Source organism: Ctenopharyngodon idella, chromosome 7, assembly GCF_019924925.1.
Source record: "Ctenopharyngodon idella isolate HZGC_01 chromosome 7, HZGC01, whole genome shotgun sequence".
Classification (NCBI taxonomy): Eukaryota; Metazoa; Chordata; class Actinopteri; order Cypriniformes; family Xenocyprididae; genus Ctenopharyngodon; species Ctenopharyngodon idella.
In genome coordinates, this window is record NC_067226.1 from 49,392,484 (window position 1) to 49,411,516 (window position 19,033).

The 19,033-nt window shown below is 42.5% G+C and overlaps 1 protein-coding gene across 10 annotated transcripts in view; it reads left to right on the forward strand.

Moving 5' to 3' along the window:
* The window catches only part of nrxn2b (neurexin 2b), a 330,369-nt gene that overhangs the window by 16,039 nt on the left and 295,297 nt on the right, over nt 1–19,033 (forward strand). For all 10 annotated transcript variants that reach the window (XM_051900279.1, XM_051900280.1, XM_051900272.1 and 7 more), the window contains exon 2: nt 16,361–17,588. In XM_051900279.1, coding sequence (XP_051756239.1) covers nt 16,877–17,588 — 712 coding nt within the window. In that variant the 5' untranslated portion in view covers nt 16,361–16,876. The remainder of the gene's footprint in view (nt 1–16,360; nt 17,589–19,033) is intronic.

Below are 19,033 nucleotides of genomic sequence, written 5' to 3' on the forward strand. Positions count from 1 at the left end.
CTCGAGAAACCGCCGTCAGTGTGACTTCAAGAAATTAAATATCGGCTAAGATAAGGGATTTAGTGTGTGTGTGTGTGTGTGTGTGTGTGTGTGTGTGTGTGATCAGTCTGTTTGATTCGTTCAGGCTGGAAGACACTACATGACTTTTGTCTGGACGAGTCGCTGGTTGCCAGAGGTCATAGTCAGTCTGCAGATGTTGGTCAGCTGGAGTTGACTGAATTCACAGAAGATCCCGTGGTGTTTGATGAACTCTATTTAGATTCCATCAATGTCCCTACGCAGTGTACACTTCTCCCTCTTCCCTGAGCACAGGAGATCTGTTGATGTTCACTTTGCTTGACAGATTCATCTGTGTATTTATATAAACATAAAATCATCATTATTAATGTAATTAATATAAACTGACATATTTAAAAGCTCTGAACTGATTTATAAATGTCTGTTGGGATGTTTATTATGAACATAATTTGGTTGTATTAGATTTATTTTATCTTACTTAGTTGTAATCTTGAGATTTGCGCTGTCACATCTCGCTCACTTCATACCTGCAAATATCCGTGTACACAACGCACCTGGGACTAATTAATGAAACTCAATTAAAATGCTGGAACTCATTTTCACCACCTTTATTTTATCCAAACTGTGCTGGAATGATGGTAAATTTCCCTTTCCACTTCATGTGAAGTGATGTATTGATGTTCCCTTATTCCCTGTGCCGTTCGCAGTGCCCTTCAAACAGAACATGTGGAGTCCACTTAGTAGGGCACTTACGGTCGAATGGAACGCACCTGTTGTTTTCATCATGTCATGTGTCTCCTAGTAACACGGCACATGTTTCTACGTGAGTTCGACGTGTGTGTTTGTGATCCTCAGTCGTTCGATGGCCAGTTTTTTAACCATTTACAAAGTTGCCAGTATATGACTCTGTTACAGTGGTGTAGTGTCCAGTCTTCAGTTTCTGAGTAGCTGTCGATTGTCTGTCGGTCGTAACACAGTTAGTCCAGTCCTCTGACTTACAGACACTGACGAGCCTCTGGCATGAGCTCAAGCTCAGTTTCCTCCTGTAACTCCCTCTGTAGGGAACAACAGACATGCAGGAGCTTCATATTCTCCTGTGGATCTGCTGTAAGATCTGTGCTGTAAAGAAGATTGCTTGAAACTGTACGGACTATATGATGAATGCTGTATGATTATTGAAGGCCACCTTCTTCCATTGCTCCGTGGTCCAGTTCTGATGCTCACGTGTCCACTGTTGGCTCTTTCGGCGGTGGACAGGGGTCAGCATGGACACCCTGACTGGTCTGTGTCTGTGCAGCTCCATACGCAACAAACTGATGCACTGTGTATTCTGACACCTTTCTGTGTGTGTGTGTGTGTGTGTGTGTTTGTTTGTGTGTTAGCAGCTCTATTTCTTGTCCTTTGACTGTTTTATGAAGGAAGGAAACTGAATAAATAAGCCGGAGTTGACAGAGACAGTCTGCAGGTCATTTTCAGCCTCTTACTGTGGATTGTGCTCCTGTAATTTGTTCTTTTGAGACCTGTACACTACAACACTGCAATATATTGAGCTGTTCATCATGTACCACTTCGCAGTAATGTTCTTAGATGCTGTCTTTCCAGGGAACTTACGATTAAGAACGCAAATCATGTAAATGGCAATTATCAGGACAGGCTGCTGAGAATAAAGACACCAGCGCCGCTCGGCTTTAAAGACACAGTTCAGCCAGAAATGAAAATCATTTACTCTTCATAATGTTGAAGAGTTTTCTTCATTAAACCTGTTTGAATGTGTCTGCTTTCTGGAACATGAAGGTGTTTGAAAATGTGAGAATGTTTCTTTTAATTATCCTTTAACATCCATGTAGTGTTTCCACCGCACAGAAGGTCTGTGGTAGATGTGTGAGTTATCTGGGATGGTTTTAGTGATCTGAGGCTGACTCTCAATGTCTGACAGTCCTGATCCAGCAGGTCCAGGTTCAGCAGGAGCAGCAGACGCTTCAGACTTGATGTAGATGTTGAAGACTGTCGAGCGCTCTCTCTCTCTCTCTCTCTCTCTCTCTCTCTCTCTCTCTTTCTGTTTCTGTTTGTCTGTCTCTGTCCTTTTGAAGTTTTATTCATACAGAAAATATGATAACAGTCACCTCACTAGACCTGAGGTTACCACGGAAACAGAGACGGCAAAGAGTTTTGTTCATATGTAGTTGTGAACTCAAAAACACACACACACACACACACACACACACACACACACACACACCAATTAAAGTCATTGTGTGTGTTGTTTGTGCTTAACTTAGAATCTCACACTTCAATTTTGAAGATCTCGAGCTTCTAGTTTTTTACAGAACAGAATGAAGACTATTTTTACTGAGTGTGTGTGTGTGTGTGAGTGTGTGTGTGAGTGTGAGTGTGAGTGTGAGTGTGTGTGTGTGTGTGTGAGTGTGTGTGAGTGTGAGTGTGTGTGTGTGTGTGTGTGTGTGTGTGTGAGTGTGAGTGTGTGTGTGTGTGTGTGTGTGAGTGTGTGTGAGTGTGAGTGTGAGTGTGTGTGTGTGTGTGAGTGTGTGTGTGTGTGTGTGTGTGTGTGTGTGTGTGTGTGTGTGTGTGTGAGTGTGTGTGTGAGTGTGTGTGGTCACATATGGCCGCTCGTCTGTCCAGATCTCTCAGTCAGTATGAAGCGTTTGTTAAACAGGCATCTGTTGGCTTTAGGGTAAATAAAAATGACCTGTAATATAACTAGCAATTCTCCACATTTCAAATAATTACACCTGTTTTATCTCATATATCTCACTGAATGTTTGAAGTCCATTAAATTTAGCACAAGTAAAGTAATTTCATTTGTTCTGTGGTGGAGTAATTGTTTGATTTAATTAAGCAGTTTGCTGGAGGTTGTAGAATCAGATGTTTGCTCAGCTAAAACAAATCCAAGATCAGCTGATACACATCCATAATCACACATCCTCATCTATCCGATGACTGAGAGATCTCATAACATGTGTCATATCCATGATTATCTCTGACATCTGCAAATCATCTTTCAGAGTCAGAACTGCTTCTGTTCTGTTCTGATCTGTCTGTCTATTGTTCTGTCTTCTTCTTCTCATTATTATTATTATTATTATTATTATTAATAACTGACACCTTCATGAGACAGACACAGAGAGAGAGAGAGAGAGAGAGAGAGAGAGAGACAGGTGTGAAAGAATCTCTGTGGAGTTTGTTTTCCCTGTTGCTGACAGTAACCTACACAGGAAGTGTAAGAGCAGCAGGAGACGGACCATCAGCAAATATTTATCATGTGTGTTTCCTGTTTGAAGTGAGACTGTTAGACAGTTAGTTTGACTGTCTTGTTCTTGTCCTGAGGGTGTTTCTAGTTTCTTTTTTGAAAACATAAGAAGTGTGAGAGAGAGAGAGAGAGAGAGAGAGAGAGGCTTCAGAATGGAGCTGCTGCTGAAAGAATAAAACACTAAAGATGAAAGAACAACAGTATCTGACGCTGTTGAAGTGTTTAGTGCTTCAGCTAGAGGTTAGTTAGGCTGAGACCGTCCTGATCCAGGTGCTGAGTTAACATCTCATAGTTAAAGGGGTCATGAACTGCGTTGTTTTATTGTTTTATAATGTTTCCTGAGGTGCACTTATAATGTTAGTATGCTTTTTACATCAAAAATTGTCATAATTTAGAAATAAAAGGCATTTTTGCTACCCTGATTTTAGCTCTCTGATTTGAACGCTCTGTTTTAAGGGGCGTGTCTGTGTGAGACTTCAGTGTAAACGCCCACTGCTGTGATTGGCTAATGTCTTTGCATATGAAATAGCTCAGTGTTACTGTCTCTTTTAGCACTTTTCTACTATTACTGCTCTCAAGGGTAACTAATCGTGAAAAGTGTTGATTATAGCATTATATTTAGATCTATAGCATTATATTTAGATCTATAGCATTATATTTAGATCTATAGCATTATATTCAGAATTAACACAGTTACTGACTTGTTGTTGCATTACTGTCGAGTCCATATCGTCTGTTTGCAAAGCCGAAAATGCGATTGTTTTACCAAAGAATCCACAGTGAAATGTACCGAATACAAATAAATAAAGCTCAACTGAGACATTCACATTGTTGAAAATAAATAACCATATTCCTAGCATTAGGATCCTTTGAAAGGTGATGTTATTTTAGTCCTGTATCGCTCTTCTCTCCTCCTCATCTCACTAACACACCAGTGGGCGGGGCTAACGCTGCATTGATGAAGTAGTCGTTGATTTCACTGGGCCTGGTGTCAATAAAAGCTTTCAATGAATGAACATGAAGTTTTCAGTACAGGATATTCGGTAACACTTTAGTCTAGGGAACACATATAAACTATTAACTACGACTTTTCCCTCAATAAACTCCTAATTTACTGCTTATTAATAGTTAGTAAGGGAGTTGTTAAGTTTAGGTATTGGGTAGAATTAAGAATGTAGAATAAGGTCATGCAGAATAAGGCATTAATATGTGCTTAATAAGTTAATAAGTACTAATAAATAGCCAGTATTCTAGTAATATGCATGCTAATAAGCAACTAGTTAAAAGACCCTAAAATAAAGTGTTACCGGATATTCTTATAGTACGATGACCTCTTACATATCAAGAGCTCAAGGAAAAGTTGTTTTCTCAATTCATGACCCCTTTAATATATCTTCTGGCCTTCTGGACCCGTAACAGATGTGTGTGTTTGTGTGTGTGTGTGTGTGTGTGTGTGAACATTGTTTCCTCCAGCTTTCAGCCGTAGTTTTCAGAAGCTGTAGTTTGAGTCTGATCACAACAGGCCAGTTCTTCATTGAACTTTATTAGACTGGTGCCACGTCTCGGCCCTGAAGGTAAAAGCGCGTCCCTCCCTCGAGGGCTCAGAGACGGACGGCCTTCCAGCACCCATATGACCTTTCCTTTCATTGGCTGAATGTGAAGTCCAGCTCTCTCCTGGTTTAATTAAGACTCTACAGAAGCACAGACACTCGTCCGCTTGCTCTGTTCTTCAGTTCAATCTTCCTTCACCTGCATCTCTCTCACTCGTGCAATTAAAGCGTCTGAACGTGTGAAAGCAGAGTGTCTAATGAAGGACAGAGTGCCATTCCAGCACAGCTTCTGACCTTTGAGTCCTCTGTGTGTGTGTGTGTGTGTGTGTGTGAGTGTGTGTGTGTGTGTCTTCATCAACAAGAGCAAGGAAAATAGAGAGAAAAACGAGGAGAGAATACAAATGTCATCACAGCTGGTGGCTAGGGTTGGAATTCCTTTTAGAAATCTTGGCCAACTGAAAAGTATGAACATGAAAAGTATGAGCATGTACAGCACTCAATACTTAGTCGGGGCTCCTTTTGCCTGAATTACTGCAGCAATGCGGCGTGGCATGGAGTCGATCAGTCTGTGGCACTGCTCAGGTGTTATAATGAGCCCAGGTTGCTCTGATAGTGGCCTTCAGCTCTTCTGCATTGTTGGGTCTGGCATATCTCATCTTCCTCTTCACAATACCCCATAGATTTTCTATGGGGTTAAGGTCAGGCGAGTTTGCTGGCCAATTAAGAACAGGGATACCATGGTCCTTAAACCAGGTACTGGTAGCTTTGGCACTGTGTGCAGGTGCCAAGTCCTGTTGGAAAATGAAATCTGCATCTCCATAAAGTTGGTCAGCAGCAGGAAGCATGAAGTGCTCTAAAACTTCCTGGTATACGGCTGCGTTGACCTTGGACCTCAGAAAACACAGTGGACCAACACCAGCAGATGGCATGGCACCCCAAACCATCACTGACTGTGGAAACTTTACACTGGACCTCAAGCAACGTGGATTGTGTGCCTCTCCTCTCTTCCTCCAGACTCTGGGACCCTGATTTCCAAAGGAAATGCAAAATTTACTTTCATCAGGAACATAACTTTGGACCACTCAGCAGCAGTCCAGTCCTTTTTGTCTTTAGCCCAGGCAAGATGCTTCTGACGCTGTCTGTTGTTCAAGAGTGGCTTGACACAAGGAATGCAACAGCTGAAACCCATGTCTTGCATACGTCTGTGCGTAGTGGTTCTTGAAGCACTGACTCCAGCTGCAGTCCACTCTTTGTGAATCTCCCCCACATTTTTGAATGGGTTTTGTTTCACAATCCTCTCCAGGGTGCGGTTATCCCTATTGCTTGTACACTTTTTTCTACCACATCTTTTCCTTCCCTTCGCCTCTCTATTAATGTGCTTGGACACAGAGCTCTGTGAACAGCCAGCCTCTTTTGCAATGACCTTTTGTGTCTTGCCCTCCTTGTGCAAGGTGTCAATGGTCGTCTTTTGGACAACTGTCAAGTCAGCAGTCTTCCCCATGATTGTATAGCCTACAGAACTAGACTGAGAGACCATTTAAAGGCCTTTGCAGGTGTTTTGAGTTAATTAGCTGATTAGAGTGTGGCACCAGGTGTCTTCAATATTGAACCTTTTCACAATATTCTAATTTTCTGAGATACTGAATTTGGGATTTTCCTTAGTTGTCAGTTATAATCATCAAAATTAAAAGAAATAAACATTTGAAATATATCAGTCTGTGTGTAATGAATGAATATAATATACAAGTTTCACTTTTTGAATGGAATTAGTGAAATAAATCAACTTTTTGATGATATTCTAATTATATGACCAGCACCTGTATATCAAACATATTTATTCTGTTTTCCTTTGGCAAAACATTTTGTTGTAGCTGATTTCCATGAAAAAAAAAACAAAATTTAGCAGCCTAAAGAACATTTTACATCACCAAGTGCAATGCAAAGCGTTGGATGCAGTGGTGTAAAGCACGCCGCCACTGGACTCTAGAGCAGTGGAGACGTGTTCTCTGGAGTGACCAATCACGCTTCTCTGTCTGGCAATCCGATGGACGAGTCTGGGTTTGGCAGTTGCCAGGAGAACGGTAATTGCCTGTCTGCATTGTGCCAAGTGTAAAGTTTGGTGGAGGGGGATTATGGTGTGGGGTTGTTTTTCAGGGGTTGGGCTTGACCCCTTAGTTCCAGTGAAAGGAACTCTTAATGCTTCAGCATACCAAGACATTTTGGACAATTTCATGCTCCCAACTTTTGTGGGAACAGTTTGGGGATGGCCCCTTCCTGTTCCAACATGACTGCGCACCAGTGCACAAAGCAAGGTCCATAAAGACATGGATGAGCGAGTTTGGTGTGGAGGAACTTGACTGGCCTGCACAGAGTCCTGACCTCAACCCGACAGAACACCTTTGGGATGAATTAGAGCGGAGACTGTGAGCCAGGCCTTCTTGTCCAACATCACTGCCTGACCTCACAAATGCGCTCCTAGAAGAATGGTCAAAAATTCCCATAAACACACTCCTAAACCTTGTGGAAAGCCTTCCCAGAAGAGTTGAAGCTGTTATAGCTGCAAAGGGTGGGCCAACTCCATATTAAACCCTACGGATTAAGAATGGGATGTCATTAAAGTTCATGTGCACGTAAAGGCAGGCGTCCCAAAACTTTTGGCAATATAGTGTGTATATATATATATATATATATATATATATATATATATATATATTAGGGGTTAAATGGATTGTAGTTGATCCATGATCCAAATGGACCAGGCCCCACAGTTCTTCATGCATGTGTTTTGCAGATTAATCGGCAAGTTTCACCTTCAATTCAGTACTCACATGCTGTTATCTGTGTTCACAGCTGCACACGTCTCCATGCGCTTGAACAGACACATACACACAAAATAATGTAAAAATACCAATCTCGGCAAGTGTTCTTGTAACCGACTGTCGTTTATGTCTCAAAGGGTTAGTTCACCCAAAAATGAAAATTCATTCATGTCGTTCCACACCCGTAAGATCTTCATTCATCTTTAGAACACAACTTAAGATATTTTTGATGAAATCCATGAGCTATCTGGCCTCTGATACACTGCAACACAATGACCATTTTCAAGGCCCAGAAAGGTACGTCCAGACGCATGCGTGTGATGCTGACGCAGGAAGCTGCCAATAATGAGTCGCCGTTCTAACGTAAACACAGAAGCGTTGGACTGTCTATACAGCGTAAACAGCGTAGGACACTGACATGGGAGAGAAGAAATTGATGAATAAAGTTGTTATTTTTGTTTATTTTTTGTGCACAAAAGTATTCTCATCGCTTCATAACATTAAGGTTGAACCACTGGACTATTTTAACGATGTCTTTACTACCTTTCTGGGCCTTGAAAGATTTGAGAGCTGCTCCACTGCAGAGCCGGTGAAGGTGTCCCTTTGATTGACAGCTGTGGAGGGCAGGATCAGTCATCTCCTGTGAGTGATGTCAGAGTGATTGACAGCTTCCGGATGGAGTTGGCGGGTAGAGGGCGTCACTTGTTTTTGTAAACAGGACATCCTGTTGACCATGAGAAATCAGCAGATGACTGTTGATGTTTGATAGGAAGCAGTTTTTTTCCAGGCCAGAAATGCTGACTTTTGTGAAACGATTTCAAAGGAGACTAATTTGCATGGAAAGGAAGCATGTGCTAAAATGATTGACAGCGACTTGATTTAAGTACTCACTTTGCAGGTGTGAATAAGATGCATGATGCTGCAAGAGACAGATTTGGTATCTTTGCTGATGTAAAGCACATTTAAACCAGTGGATGCTTCATGCTTTTGTTTTCTGGAACTTTCAACGATGTAAAATCCAAACATTGACATTTACTGCCCTGGCAGAGAAGCACATGCTGTTATTCTCCAGCAGTCAAACTCTCTCAGCGGTTTCGGCCCAGCAGGACGTGCGTCTTCCCCATCAAACTGTGATTTTAATACACGCTGAAATTATAAACGATTCTCTCAGACTTAATGACAGTCAATCACGCCTGTGTCTCTGGCTTTGTGTGTTCAGGTATTATTCGCTGCATGACGCTTTTATTTCCAACACAAAACCAAATGGGGAGAAAATATCTCCATCATGGAGGCTGAATTATCGGCGAAGGTGAAGCGAAAAAGTGCTTTTAATAACAGACAATTAGTGGCCGATCGGGCATCATGCCGCAAAATAGAGCCTGCGCAGAAAATGGAGACAGAGAGGCGGCCATTTCACACTGCCGTGTGTGTCTGTGTGTGTGTTTTGAAGCGCTGTTGGATTGAAGGGTTGGTGGAGTGTTAAGCTGTTTAGTGGTTCCAGGGTTGTTTGTGTGCTGTGAATTAAATCATGAATGGGATTATGAGTGTGTCCCTCCCACCTAACAGTGATTCCCAAACCTTGTGACGTGAAACAGGCGGACAGACGGACAAACAGACAGACGGACAGACAGACCTAGAACGAGACTGGTCAATCTCCGTGGCTCAATGCGGACCGGATCTCGCTGCTGATTAATTCAATAATCTGATTTCAGCATCAAAGGCGCTTGAGTCCAGCAGTTCTCCATGTGTTTATTTGATAAGAGTCCGTTTGCTCTCACTGTATCTTTTAACCAAGAAGTTTTAATTATTTATACGATTCATCGGCCTCTCCGGCATTGATTGATTGATGCGCAGCCCTCACTGTTTCAAAGGAAAGTAAAAGAGCGTCCGCTTTCCGTCTGTCTGCTGTAATGATTTCCGTTAAACGCTGCTGTTTGATATGCAGGGCATTTACAGAGAGAATCCATCTGCTGAAACACATTCATATTTCAGCAGGAGATGCTGATGAGAATGGAAAAGCCCCGCCCGCTCATTAATATGCATTTGTGAGCTGGGCAGATGATTTGCAGTATTTTGCATGTATTTGAAGATGACTGAGGGCTGAATTATTCATTATGAATATGATTACCTGGAGGTAGAAGGACGATCCCAGTTTTTCAGGGCCTGAATCAGAGCAGCTTTCAAAGAAGAGATCCTCTCTGCTGTATGTGCTGTGTGAAGGCTGACCTTTGCCCTCAGAGGTCAGTCACCTGACCTGGCTAAATCTCCCGGTCTGCATGTGTTCATCAGAGTGTTTGCAGTGAAAACGTTTGTTTGTTTCTAAATCTAAAGCCCTCATGAGTCCAGCGGCTCAGTCGCTCTTTGAGTTGTTTTGAGTTTCGTGTTCAACAGGAAGTACCTGTGCAGCTTGAGCTCGTCGTCTGTGTAGATGTGAAACAGGAAAGCGGCGGCATTAGGAGGAGACGTGCTGTGTTTGATTGGCTAATCAAAAACCGCCTCAAATAGGCTTTATTAACAGCAGAAGTAATCAGTGCTGATTGGATAAACACGTTTGACTCCAGAGACAGAGTGTGTTCAAGAAGAGAGGAAAAACATGAAAATAAAGTGAAAAGGTGCAAGCGATGCTCCGGGGAAACAGAGCCTCGTATCAGACGTAATGAACGCGAGATCACTTCAGCTTCATCTGTTTAGCATGAGACGCTAGCCCAGATTTACAGCCGTGATTAGCATCATTCACTCAAGCGCATTAAACCTCTGCCCAGTGTGTTTCCTCCGAGCGCCATGTGGCAGAACTGATTATAGCGCTGGAGACGCGGCTCGCGGGCCGATGAGGGACGACATGAGCCGCTTCACCCTCAGAAATCTGCCGCTGAGCTGCTGCGTTCCGCTTTAGCCGCGTGTGTCGGTGGGAACGATAACGCCAGCGTTTGTGTGTCTGTTAGAAACATCTGTATTCTGAGCGAATGCGCCAGATGAAGATGAATGAGCTCAGCCGCAGCACCTCTGAGAATGAAATGTTTGTTAAATATTATCCATGTTACTGATATTGATTTCTGAGTGGATTTCCAGGGCTGTTCTGAGAAACACTAGCGTTTCTCTATAAACATTTAGAATCAGGAACCGCTTCTTTCCTGTGGAGTCAAGAGGATGAATTTAGATTAGCGAATGTTGGGTATGTATGTATTAATAAAAAATGATTACGATTAACCAATTTATTCTGTTTTGTTCAACTCACAGTATGAGCCTAATACATTATTTTTTAAAGATATTTTACTTGGAATTGTATAGTAAAATAGGCCCATATTAGTTACTTTCATGCAAATAAATAAATAAATAAAATCTATATGAGCAATATCACACTCAGAGCTGTGCGATATGGCTGTATATCAGCACGGCTGTGATTCAGCTGTAGGTAATCACAGTGCTGATATACAGCATATCGCATGGCTACGAGTGTAATATTGCATTTATTTAACAGTTCAACGGCACGAGTGTGTAAATAAATAAGAAACAACAATGAATGAATTCAAATCTCAAGTTGTCAGTTTGACCAAGCCTCCGTTACTAACTCTAAAACGTCACCTTAGAACTAGTAACGAAGGAATGTTGAGTCCCTCCATTGAAACTCATTGTATTTTGTACAGTATGAGAGAGAGAGAGAGAGAGAGAGAGAGAGAGAGAGAGCATTACCTGTGTCTGATATAACATTCATTCTTCAGGTCGATGTCCATAATATTATATCCATTATAAAAATCAGTTTGAATGTCCGCTGAGGAAATCGATCTTTGTATTTGTCCTTTTTACAGTTAAGGGAATTTCCCATAACATACAGCGCTAAAACAACGTCCTTTGTTTACAAAAGTCCCTTCCAATATAAAAGTCTCTTGCGACTGACTCATTCACTCGTAAAGTTTGCCGCCGTCTAATGCCATATCAATGTAAATTTCACTCAATCCATATTATGCACTAATGTACCCTTTCTTGATACCAAATACAACATATTATTTATATAAAATAATATTTATTGAACAACAATATTTAAATTAACAACAATAGCCAATATAAATGACAATAGGAAATAAACACAATTGTACAATTCAGTCAAACGTACAAAAGCAGTGCTCTACAGGATGTGCGTTAAATGTAGCCTTAATATTACATTATTAAATTTAACCACAATAAGAGCCAGCGGCAAATCCCTGAAGCACTGGCCGAGGTGAAGCTGTTCTCGGCGGGTACACGAGCTCTGAACGACCGCTGACGGCCTGGAGCTCGCATCTCCAAAAACATCTAAACAAATTGTAAAATAGGCGCAATGATTAAATATGAGTCACATATTTCAGGTCTAAACAACTACATTCTCACCTAAAAAAAAAAAAAAGCTACAGTTCGTGGTACGTGTAAGTGTAGTATTTGTAAAAAATGTGGTGGATTTGGAGTGATACAGACGGTGAAAATGTAAGAGTGCTGTTATCACTAAAATATGAGCTTCTTTATTCTTTTCTCTCCTGCTTCACTTCCACACTGGAAACGGAGACACACAATATTGTGCATTTGATGGCATTAAGCACTTAAATGTCCCTTATTTGGATGGCAAAATGTGATTGAAATTTAAACAACTGCAGAGATATTGCAGTTCTCAAATAACTGTGATGAGATTTAATAAGCACCATCAGATGATTAATCAATAATTGTGACAGGACTGGTTAAAAATATCCTGAGACCCGTGTATTCAAATACAGATCGGACCAGTCCTTGTTCTGCAGCACTGTAAGAAACTGATTACATGAACACCAAAGCCATCAAATTTGTTTTAGAGTAAATGCCAGATAAACAGACGTGTGAAATCCCTCGGCAGACGAACGTGATGAGCAGATGCAGAAGGTTAAACATTTAGCTGAAAGGTTCGTGTCTGTCCGAAGGCATTTATTCCCTGTGATACTGGACGACAGATCGCCGTTAGCACAAAACACGCATAATATGTTCATTAGCGTGTGTGTTGAACACTCACCTCAACCTGCATTTCATTAGCTCGAGGTTAAACCTACAGGCGTGATGCTGAGACACACAGAGCATTTAGAAAGCGAACCGCTCTGTTGAACTGATGTTAAATGTGCTCGTCTGTACGGAGATCGTCTCTTATATTGAGTGCGGCGCTGCTGTGAGGATGTAAGTGACCCTGAAACCCTGAGGAGCCGCACATTACTGAACGGTTCTGCACGTGAGCTCCTGACCTGAGATCAGCGTTTATAAAGTGCCATTCATCCTGCAGATGATCTGAGATCAGACAGCAATCACAACCATCCCACCCATGCAGACGCTGGGTTAGTGTGCAGATAACAGCTGAAGGTCAGGCCCTGCTCGCGCCCTCGTCCCCTGTGTAGTGCCCTAGAGCGTCTTATCAGCACTGTGTGATGAGAGATACACCGGGGAGAGTCTTATCAGCGCTGTGTTGTGTGCAGCGCTCTGACCTTCATGCCGCTCCTCCGCTTCTCTGACAGGAAGTGATGCGTTGTGCTGGAGCTCAGGGTTTATAGAGTCTGCTGAATTGGTGTCAGCGTCTGTTTTCATTTGAAGAGGAACAGTACTGACTGCAAAACTTTGATATTTTTTATTTTACTTTTGCTACTGTCTTTTTTTGTTTGTGCCATTTTCAAAGACGTGCACAGCTAGAGAGGACAATGATGTGGGATTGAGAAATGATTCAAACTCTGGCTGTCCGTATATAAGAGCACAGCCATCTAAGTCAAGCTTCACAGTAATAAACAGGAAAATAACAGAATCAATGATGAAAACTTCATCAAATATGAGACATTCAGATTATATAGTTACTCTTGTCTTAATGTCAGTTATGTCATTTTCGTAATGTTACTGGGATACAGATCTTGTGACAACTAACCCCATCTCTTTATATGTCTCAGTATTCGTTTGGCCACACTACTGTGGATAATCTGTCGATGATTGAGAACGAGTGTGGACCGTCTGTCCTCCGTCTACATGTCACTCAGAGTAGGATGAATCAGAGAGAGAACAAGAATTGTGACTGCAACTCTCGGAAAGTTAGTTCTCCATCTATACGCCAGTGTTCAGAGTGACAGCTGTCAGTATTTGTGACGAGCAGCAGGTGATGATGGAACAAGCGTCGCTCAGGTGCGTCTCTCTCTCTCGCTCTCACAATAACACATGCTTTTAGCCTTAACCTCATGGATCACTTGCTAACTGAAGATCAGTGATGGGAAATGAACCCTATATTGACAGTGTGCCACAATAATGTCTTTGAATCTCCCTTAGTTGAGGGCTTTTCTCTGTATGTGATTTAATTATGACTTGATTAATTTAATTAACTTGCAAATGTCATTCAATTCGAATCGATTGCCAGTTCCTGATGTGATAGTTAGTCCAGAGTCCAGACGCTCTAATAAGGTGCAGATTTGAGGCTCTTGGTGTGCAGGAGGCAAATTACTTTTTGACACTTTAGTTAAGTCTGTAATATGGAATCATTTACTGCAGGCGGTTTGCTTTGGATTGCCCTCCGCCGATGCTCGTTCTTTCCCTTTCACAGACTCACATAGAGAAAATTGTGTGCTTTAAAGTCAGAACAGGAGATCTGATGATCGGGTTCACTTTGCATCTTATTCTTGTTCAGAACAATTTCTAGAAGACTCTGTTTCTGTCTGTGTTTAAGTGGACGGCAGCTGTTCACTTTGTTTTCTCATGATGTACTGAAGCATTTTACCTGAAACCCATGATTTGACTTGAATGGATCAGATCTGATGACTGTAGTGTCATTGTGTTAGTCTGGGGCGTGTGATTTTATCAGTTTAAACCTCCCAAGATTAGTCTGGCTTCTTCGAAGAGTTTCTGCTTGAACCTCTCAGGGATTTTTCCTCCACCGTCTCCATTGGCTGCTCACTGGAGGTTGTGTGGCTCAGTTCCCTGTAAAGCTGAACAGCACTAAACACTAGTACACTGAAGCGAACAGACTTGAAATGACACGAAGCCACCAGTCAGACTGAGTTCTGTTCTCTGGGGAGTTTGTCAGTGTAAATGAATGTCAGTTTTAACTATGTGAACGACGCGTCAGACCGCCAGTTCTAGATGGTTTTAATGAGCTGATGTTTAAATGAAGCTAATGAAGTGACATTACAGCTGCTTCTACAACAGAGTCTGTTTTCCATGTGTGGTTTTTCATTGCATTGAAGGGTCAGAGGTCAACATAACACTATGGCCTTGTGTTATTATCAGAGAGATTGTCAGAGGAAGTGCACCTGAACCTGATGGTCCAGAGTTCAGAAACCTCCGCTGGTCACAGAATTGCTCCATGTTACCGACAGAACCAGAGCAGCCAACCAGAAAATTACCCGATAGATCATGTTTAAGTTTCACACGCGCACACAAACTTACCCAAGCGCAAAAGCAAACACTAACACGTCCTAGTGCTGCCGACTCCGTATCGAACGAGCACGTCTGCTGTCTCACACACTCTCGGTGGTGTGACCCACGGGCCACGTGGATGTTAAATAAGTGCTTTGCGTTTCTGAAGTGGACATTATATATTCATATGCATGAAGAGGCTCATTATCATCATCTGACAATCACTGACCCTTTAATAAATGCCTCGACGTTCAACATGGCTGGATTTATTCAGTGCGGTCGCTCAATATTAACATAGCCTTTTGCAGCATTTATAATGAATTTTTGGCTTCTATTAGACATGAAAACATTTGAGCTGAAATGTGTGTAAAACTGTGCAGGTCGTCCCAATTACACATACTTATGTGTGTTTCTGTACACGGTTCATAGTGTATCGTGCGTCATTTGGGACACAACTTGCATTTTGCATGATCTTATGATGTGAGGACACAATCTTTCTAGAATCATTTTGCATGCATGTGTGATTAAAGAATATCATCTGAATACTCTTCCTGTCAATCGGTTTGTGCACATCAGTAGTCGGGCAGAGGGGGTGTGGTTAAATGGATGGGAGTGGTCTAATTCAGTGGCAGAAGCTAAACATTTAAATTTTTATGATTATTCATGTTGCAGATGCTGTTATCCAGAGTGATTTACAAATGAGGACAATCACAAGCAGTTAAGGGAATGGTTCTCCCAAATAAGGGCTGATACGCTAAGCCGAGAGATTCGGTGGTGGACGACGAGTGTTTAATTGTGAGCGCTTCATGCGGGCAGTTAAATTCTCTCTTCAGAAATAATGGGCAGGTCTTAGTGAAGGCCGACGGGTCAAGAGCAGCAATCAGGCTTTCCAGACAGCGACTCCATTTTGTTTCAGATGAGATTAGAGCAGCGCTGTAATATAAACATCAGCGTTCAGCACAGATCTTCATTAAGATACATCAGCGTAACGAGAGATGATAGAGTGTCTGGAGCCGAGAATGAATTCGTCTCACCGAACATGTCTGGCTGTTTTCTTGAGACACGACTGCCATTTTCACAGTTTCAGTCAGAGCGTTGTGTTCGCTGGCTGGTTCAAACTGGCCCAACAAATGGCAGCATTTCAAATGTTCTGAAGTTATGTGATTGAACATGTAGCATTTTTACACTGAATGAACAGAAACACTTGATCTCAAACTTCAGATATCAGCGTCTGCTCAGATGAATGATTGTCAATGAATGTCCGTCCCAGCATGCACCCTGTCTGGTTGCTGTATGCTGATGTAGCTAATCAAATGCTCCCTTTTGTCTTGCAGGCCAGGAGAATGCCGGAATCTGGAGGGCAGTAGAACATTCCTGCTGTGGTTATGTGGGAATAAGGCCGTTTGGAAGAACATGAATTGCAGATAAAGACTCAACCATGAGCATCAATCGTGGTCCACTGGACACCAGATCACTGCATCACGCCTGTTCGTCTCATTTAGAAACATCGGCCTGAAGGAAAGCTCAATCACAGTGCTTTGAAATCTCTTCTTCGATTGGAAGAGTTTTACAGAAAACCTAAATCGGGAACCATTTATCACTCATCCACCTCCAGCCTGTGCCTGATGCACCGACCAATGGAGAGACTACGGATAGAGTCTGGATAAAGAGGAGCAGGGCAAGAAAGAAAGAAAGCAAAAGTGAACAATTGGCCCGTCTGGCAGAAGGTGCCTGTGCTGATACGGCAGCGTTGGGAATTCAGCCGTCTGGACATCGTTCCCCATCTCTCAGAGTCAAGAGGAACTCTCAGAGGAGGAGGTTTTTGAGCTCGTATCATCAGCGTGGGTGAAATGAAGTCTCAGTGTTGGTCCACTCTCTGGCCCCTGTGGCCGTTGCTGTTAGCTGGACTCTTTCTGTCAGGAGGGGCCCTGGAGTTTGGCGGCTCTCCCGGCCAGTGGGCGCGTTACGCCCGTTGGGAAGCAGGATCGATCGGGGAGCTCAGCTTCAGCCTGAAGACCAACGTGAGCAAGGCGCTGGTTCTGTACCTGGACGACGGCGGGAACTGTGACTTCCTGGAGCTGCTCATTGGCGGCGGACACCTACAGCTCCGATTCGCCATCCACTGCGCCGAACCGGCCACCCTGCAGATGGAGACCCGTGTCAACGACGACCGCTGGCACATGGTACTGCTTACCCGAAACTACCGCGAGACCATGCTGATGGTGGACGGAGAAACCAAAGTGGCGGAAGTCCGTTCTAAGCGCAAGGAAATGGCCGTTGTCAGTGACCTTTTCGTAGGGGGCATTCCGCCGGACGTACGTCTGTCCGCCCTCACGTCCAGCACGGTGAAATACGAGCCTCCGTTCATGGGTTTGATCTCCAATCTGAAGGTGGGCGAGATGCCTCCCACTCTTCTCAACAGCAACGGCATTCATAACGATCTGGAGTATCTGTGCACCAAGCAGAACCCCTGCCTCAATGGAGGATACTGCACCGTCCAGTTCGGCGAGGTCCACTGCGACTGCTCTCACACACGCTTCCGAGGAAAATACTGCAAAGAAGGTAAGCCTCAGCTGTTCTTAGACTCACATTTAGCCTGTGTGTTTTGGCGTGCTTCATTCTTCTGTTCATGGCATTGATCTGACTGTTGTAGTAGTCATGCTGACAGAACACTTGACAAACGCCTCCAAAGAGGGGCTGAAGAGTTTCTCTTTTTCTCAGTTGCTGTTCTGAATGGACGCTTCTGGCCATTTTGTGTTCGGCCCTTTAGAGGGTTCAGGTTGTTCTAAGTTAGATGAATCACTGCTTCTTATATTTTGTTCTCTTCTAAAGCAAGTTTCATTCAATTCTCTCCCAATCGCTTGCTGTCTTCAGTTCCAGAAAGCAATCCAGTTTCTCGGGCGAGATCCATTTTGTACTCGTCTATACTCATCTGTTACTCTCTCCTCCAGACCCATTGCTTTTACTCTCATCTCTTGTCTTCTGTTTCTCTCTCTCTCCTCCTTTTCATCTGATCTGTTCTTCACCTATTATCTCAGCCAGTTTTTTTTTTTTTTTTTTCATTTTTACACTCTTTCTGTCTTTCTGAATCATGGCACCTTCACTATTTTAACTGTTTTCCCCATTTAAGACCAAAAGCACAGTCATCAGTAGTGTAATGACCTCAACATGCTATTCAAATTTACATGTATATTTGTGTATATAAGGTATTCTGTCAGGGCTTTAGTTTCTATTTGAATGCATGCAAGATGTTTATCATCTAAGAAAATAAGTGGGACCATGAAAATGTAGTTTTATTTGTATTTATTCCTGCCCCGATGAAGCTCTTTCACAGATATCTCCCTCTATTCCACAGACACATTAATAACTGATCTGACACACATGATTCTGTTGAAGTTTTCATCCTTTTGGTTCTTGGGGTGGTGTGTACATTCCTGTGTGTATGTTTTGTGATGGTTGTTCATGAGTCTCTGTTTGTCCTGAGCAGTTAAACTGCACACAGTTCTTCAAAAAATCATCATTCTCAGGTTTTCACAGCATTTCCTGCATATTTGAACCCTTTCCAGCAACGACTGCATGCACTTGTACACAAATATTACAAAAGCTGCAAACATTCACTGATGCTCTAGGAGAAAAAATATTATTTTCTCTTTTTAGGAAATATGCTAATGTAATTTCTGAAGGACAGTACTTGATCAGTAATAATCTTGTCTTTGTATAAAATCTCAAAGCATAGGAGACAAAAAAAAGTTCATGCAAACTTATGCACTCAACTACACATATGTTATGTATAAGCAATATTTCATGTATGTGTACAGACCCTTTGCAGGGGACACCTGTGCTGCTTCTGTCGGGCCACTCAAAGTCTTTAATGGGTTTCATATGAGACAGAACTGAGATTCTGCTATGCATTTTTCCATTTGTTTTTTAGTATTCTCTCTCTTCTGTGTTGGGATGTGAGTCGGAGGTCGTGGAGAGTTTGATACCGATTGGCTCTCGGCAAAACT